Here is a 6014-nt window from a genome sequence, read left to right on the forward strand (position 1 = left end):
TTTAGTTAAAAACTTTATTATAACCCGTTGTGCAACGGACGCTGGAACCTGTTGCTCACTCATAGCTGTACTGACGAATTGACTGAGTCAAACAGCTCAAAACATCTCTGGTGGTTTAAATCTCTTCAAACATTCCTTTTATCTGTGCCGCTGTGAAATTTCCTTAAGATACTGTATCTGCCCGGCTGATATGTTCCAAGTTTTAAATCAGTTTTCATTTTTCTCCGCAGGGATGACCAAATCAGAATTGATTCGAATTAATCAAAGTAGACATTATTTTTGATGACTTCATCCGCGGATGCGATTTCGCAAACCTACACTGTGAGAGTGCTTGCGATTGGCTAAGAAAAGTATTTGTAAAATTCCGGTTTATATTTGATCCACCCTCGTACTAACTCGATTTCCACTAGTGATTTTCGGCGGACCCAGTTTGTTTTGGCTATCCCTTGTCTTCTTGATCCCTTCTATGACCCTTGCTTCTGAGTATTAATATTTTATAAACGAATTATTTACATCTATTGGCAAAAACTTTTTAAACATTATTTCTCTTATTTAATTCAAGATATTTATATTCCTTACTCAAAATAAATAAAAATTTCAATTACTAAATTTTCATGCAGGGGAATGTCATATTATAATTCATAACATGATTAACGAATTTGTTTTTACTTTTATTAGTACTTATAATTTAAAAAAATTAATTTTAAGAAAAATGTATAAATATGATTTAATCATCATAAGTATATCAATTTAAAAATAAATATTTCCATAGACAACAGCAAACATTTTTATATATCATATTTTTTTAAATTTATATCTTATAATAAGGAAATTTTTTTATCATTGTATTGAATATAAATAAACAAATGCATTTTTTATCATTTATATTTAGTTCATGGAATAATTGTAAATAATTCCTAAATTTAATATCTATTTTCAGCAACCTCTATTTTTGTAAAGCGTTAATTAACAGAACATTTCCAACTGGTTGTTGTGATTATCGGATACGTTTTTTATGCATATATTTTTTATAATTTAAAGAAAATTATTTTAGAATTTTACTTTGTGTAATTTTTAGTTTCGATATCACTTAGTCCCAAAGGATGATCATACGGTCAACTTCCATGTCAAATAAGGACAAAAATTATTTAGAGAAGTAAACAAAAATATATAAGTTAAGTTATTGTTTTTAAATATATACTTTTATTTCATTCCTATAAAATGTATGATATAGTATTTCGTAGACTGAAAAATTGTTATTTCAATGGACAGCAGTTATTTTGCTTTGTATTAAGTTACAGAACGCACAGTGACATCATTGACTACTGTGTAAGTGTCAATATTTTTTTTTCAGCTTCTAAAATCTTTCACATTTTCACAAAGTTTCAAGATCCGGATTTGAAATGTAATCAGTATCATCACGACGAATCTACAAGAATATAAAATGCTCTGCTTTCTAATCCTTCAAAATTTTCAAGTTTAATTCTTCGTGCAGTCCAATGTTCCCCTAGCGGACCGAGTGAACGAAAAGATAGTATTCACATAATATCCCTTTTGTAACATGCAACAAGAACTGAAAAAAACAGCAGATCAACTTTTAAATCAGCGAAATTAGGATTCAACGTTAAAATTCCTATTGTAAGGTCACGGAGTAATCGCAATAGTATTTTTACAACAGTAAAAAGTTTAAAAAAATATAAGACGTATAGCGCCTGTTGACTGCTACACTTCAAACGCATCATCTGTAAGTAGCGCGCAACAAGCGTTATAGATCTTTTTTTTACTTGTTACCGTTGTAAAAAAAAACCATTGCGATTACTCCGTGACCTTCTAATGGGAATTTTAACGCAGAATCCGAATTTCACCAATTTAAAAGTTGATCTTGCTGTTTTTTTTTGTTTTTTTGTTTAGTTTTTGCTGCATGATACGGAAGGGATACTATGTGGACGGTATGAGGATACTCTGTGTAGAGTATCCTTCTCGTTCACTCGTCCCGCTAGGGTCTCGAAGTAGTTTTCAGTTTGCCATTAATTTTATTTTTTTATTTAATAGCTACTTTATCAGAAAACAAAGCTAACGAGACTAATTCTGGACCAAGATACCGGAAGTTATTTTTTAAATTTCATTGCAGCTATGTCTAAGGCGACCTTATTTATAGTTACATATTGCTTCAGTTGTCGAAATAAAAGCAGATGATTAGCGAGGGCATTGAATGTGTTCGAGTATGATAAACAGGCTTTCACATAGATAATAGATGCAAACATACGGATGTTACTTAAATAACATACGTGACATTTCACAGGTCGCCGTAGATGAACATAATTTTTATGCTCCCTTTTTATAGGGAAGAGACAAAAAACTGACCAGGTTCACTTTAATATTACTTGAAGTTTTAGTATATTTTAGTGTATTTTAGTATACCGTTTAGATTCGAACTCTGTCATTGGTACGGAAGATTCCCTTCTTACGATAAAATCAAAATTTTATGAATTTCCGTTACGGCGATTCGCCCCACGTTACACACGCAACATTGTTTTATTTCTTGACGAAAAACTTCTTTAAACTTTATACTTTGACTCCAATTTTTTTTAATTACAAAGAAGCTCATAACTTTGATGTCAATCAACTAATTTTATGCATTTAAAAAAATCTAATTTACTTTTTCAATTTTTAACCCCGAATTCCTATTCTATTACTCGAAAACCTCCCTCTTACTAACTTTCACGAAAACCTAGCATTTACATAGAGTTTAAAATTTAGGTCGCTTTTTTGAATTTTTGGGTTTTGACCTCAAAATTTGTATTCTACAATTTCAAAACTGTTCTCGTAGTCACTATTATATGGAAATATACCAATTTAATCAAATTTTCAAAATCTGAGTTAACTTTTTGAGTTTTTAAGTTTTTACACAATATTGCTATTTTTAGACTCAAAAAACCACATCATTCTGACATGGAAGATTTTTATAGAAGTCACTGTTTAAGTTTAATTTTACAGATAAGGTAGAAAAAAACAAGTGAAAGCAAGGCTTATGAAAGACTGGCGAAGGCCTCCCAATGGTGTGTTATATGTGCCGAAAAGAAGTATGAGTCAGTGATTAAAAATGTTTTTCCTGGGTTCTTCGATTTTTCTAAATTGTCTTAGTGGTTTCGCGATTATTTCTGTATCTATCTACTTTTATATCGGATACAAATTAAGTTATTGGAAGAGAAAAGGAATCCCTTCGCCTCCCACTCACTGGTTATTTGGAAACTTCAAAGATGCCATTCTTGGTCGAACTTCTGTTGGTGATCTCCTCGGTAAACTCCACAAAGAAGCAGGGGACGAGCCATTCATTGGAATTTACGTAATGCATAAACCACTTTTCCTCATGAGAGATCCAGAGCTAATCAAGCAAATTCTCGTGAAAGATTTTCATATCTTTCAGAACCGTTATTTTTCTTCAGCAAAATCCAAAGACCTTATTGGTAGCACTGGACTCTTTTCGATTGACAATCCTAAATGGAAATATTTGAGGACAAAGCTTTCCCCAGCTTTTTCTACTGGAAAACAGAAAAAACTTTTCGCGCTAATGATAGAAACCTCAGAAAATATGAGAAATTTTCTTGATAATCAGTTTAACGAGAGTGAAAAAGTAAAAAATGTAGATACATATATTGTGGCTGTTCGATATATCACGGATGTTATATCTTCCCTTGCTTATGGAGTGAAAATCAATTCCTTTGGAAATGATCAAGAATATTTCAACCGTAGTAAGTTATACACATATTATATAATTATTGAAATAAAAATTCCAGCTTGACTATATTTTATTTTTTAAATCAAAACCTAAACATCTTTAAATTTTATTTGTTCTTTGATTTTAGATCCATTTTTGAGCCATGTAACACTTGTTTTCTAAAAAAATATTAAACAGCCATATTACAGTATAACAATATGAAGATTAACAGTAATATAATAGATATTTAATAGTGCCAACAGGGCACTTTTTGCGAAGGCTCGGTGGCATCCCGCCTCTTTCTTATCGCACGAAATTTTTTGAAGTTATTCTAAGAGCCGTTCACACAGTATTGGGAATTTTATTTGAAGGAAAAAGCAAAAGTTATTATTTCATGTCATTATTCAAAATTCGTTGGAAAAATAAACAAAAATTAAAAGTTAAAAAATGGCGGCAGTAGCTCGTAAAGTATTCAACGTCAATATATTCACAATTTCACAATTCTTTTCTCTTGATTTATTCTATAGATTCCAGTGGGGTAACTTTTTCACTGCGAAACCCCGTTATACATTCTTGTGCATCTTTATATAATTATTTATTTGAACTATAGAAATTCGAAAGAATATATTAACAATTTTTTAAATTATTTGATCAAATATAATTTGTTTACACAACTCCTTTTCCAAAAATATTTTAAAACCGCATTTTACGAATTAAACTTAATATTCTATTATTATGATGAGTAGTAAATTCTGCTAAAAGCTTTATGGCAATGTTTATACAATTAATTTTTTTCCTTCCACATTTCTTTTAAATTGAACATGAATTGCTTACGAATAAAAATTGTTTAAACATTGACACGACTTTTTTAACATGTTTACTACTCGAAATCATTTAATATTATGTTTAATTCCGAATTTTTAACCCAATAGTTTTCAAAAGATTTCAGTGTAATTCCCCTGACAACAAATTGATATCCTTGGCATATCCTTAGGATATCTCGGCAGGATATGGGATATCCTGAAAAAGGTCCCAAAAATCTCCCGGGATATCCATGGCATATTCCAAGGATATAGAGATTTCTGCCCTGTACGATATCCACTCAAGTCCTGTGTTGGATATATGCAATTTTGGCAATGGAATCTAATATTTCTGAAATGCATATTTATTAAAATATGTAGAATGTCTAAAAATATCAAAATTCACAAATATCCGTTTGACAAAAAAAACCATTTTGTATACAAATCTCGAATATTCGATTTCTTTCAAAATCCTATCTCAGTATAAATAGAAAAAAAAAATATTACCGCGAATGATTTTCAAAACCAATAACAGCCTACTTATAATAAAAAAAACAAGTCACTTTCTAAAAATTTTAAACTTGGCTATTATTGTATCTGTAAAATCTAAATTTCGCAGTTTAGAGATCGCACTTTTCAATGGCATAATCATTTTTATGATAAGAAAAACAATCAAATTAATATGTACTTCATTGGTTTGTATAATATAAATGAGAATTGATTATAATTTAGCACGAATATTCGAGAAATTGTTGACTTTTGTTAAAGTGTCACTTATTACTGCGCGACAATTCTCACACACTGACAGTCATGATGGAGTTTGCCCGAAAGTTACTTTAGAGGGGACTTTAACATTTTTGTATTTTATAATTTTGTACTTTGTATGAATCTCCGGAAAAATACTTAATATTTTTAAATTATTTCTTATTTTATTGATACGGTTGAATATAAATGTAATTATCAGTACATTTATCTGAATTTTCAGTAATATACCAAATTATAGAATTGGGATATCTTAGGAACATCCTTGGCATATAAAATTGGGACATTAATGAGATATCCTGAGAATATTCTACGATATCATTCGGACATTCCAGGGATTTTGAGATTCCGCCCTGTACGATATTTGCGATATCCCTAGGATCTCCTGGGAGATAAATGGGATATCCCGTCGATATCTCCTGCTGTGCGGATCAAGGGATTTCAACCATTTAAAATTTTAAAAGAATACTAAAATGATTTTAAAACATCAAATAATATTTTCAAAATGATCAAATAAAAATCTCGAAGATTTGAAGACAATTTTAAGGGTGATTTAAGTTACTGTGAAAGATATTCCCGAATTATGTAATTTTTAAATAGATAAAAAAATATTTTAATACCAGGTGTATTAGATATGAAACCGGTATTTTTTCAAGAAAAAAACACATTTTTTTCAAGAGAATGATAACAAATATTTTATTCAAAGTATGCGCCCTCGCTGGCTACACATTTTG

General features: G+C 30.1%; 1 protein-coding gene across 1 annotated transcript in view; it reads left to right on the top strand.

Annotated features, from left to right (window-relative positions):
• The first annotated feature begins 3031 nt into the window (after nucleotides 1-3031).
• The window catches only part of LOC117178462, a 36040-nt gene continuing 33057 nt past the window's right edge, over nucleotides 3032-6014 (top strand). The window contains exon 1 of the mRNA XM_033369889.1: nucleotides 3032-3752. Within this exon, the coding sequence (XP_033225780.1) occupies nucleotides 3104-3752 (649 nt within the window). The 5' untranslated portion in view covers nucleotides 3032-3103. The remainder of the gene's footprint in view (nucleotides 3753-6014) is intronic.

Source organism: Belonocnema kinseyi, chromosome 8 (genome assembly GCF_010883055.1).
Source record: "Belonocnema kinseyi isolate 2016_QV_RU_SX_M_011 chromosome 8, B_treatae_v1, whole genome shotgun sequence".
Lineage (NCBI taxonomy): Eukaryota > Metazoa > Arthropoda > Insecta > Hymenoptera > Cynipidae > Belonocnema > Belonocnema kinseyi.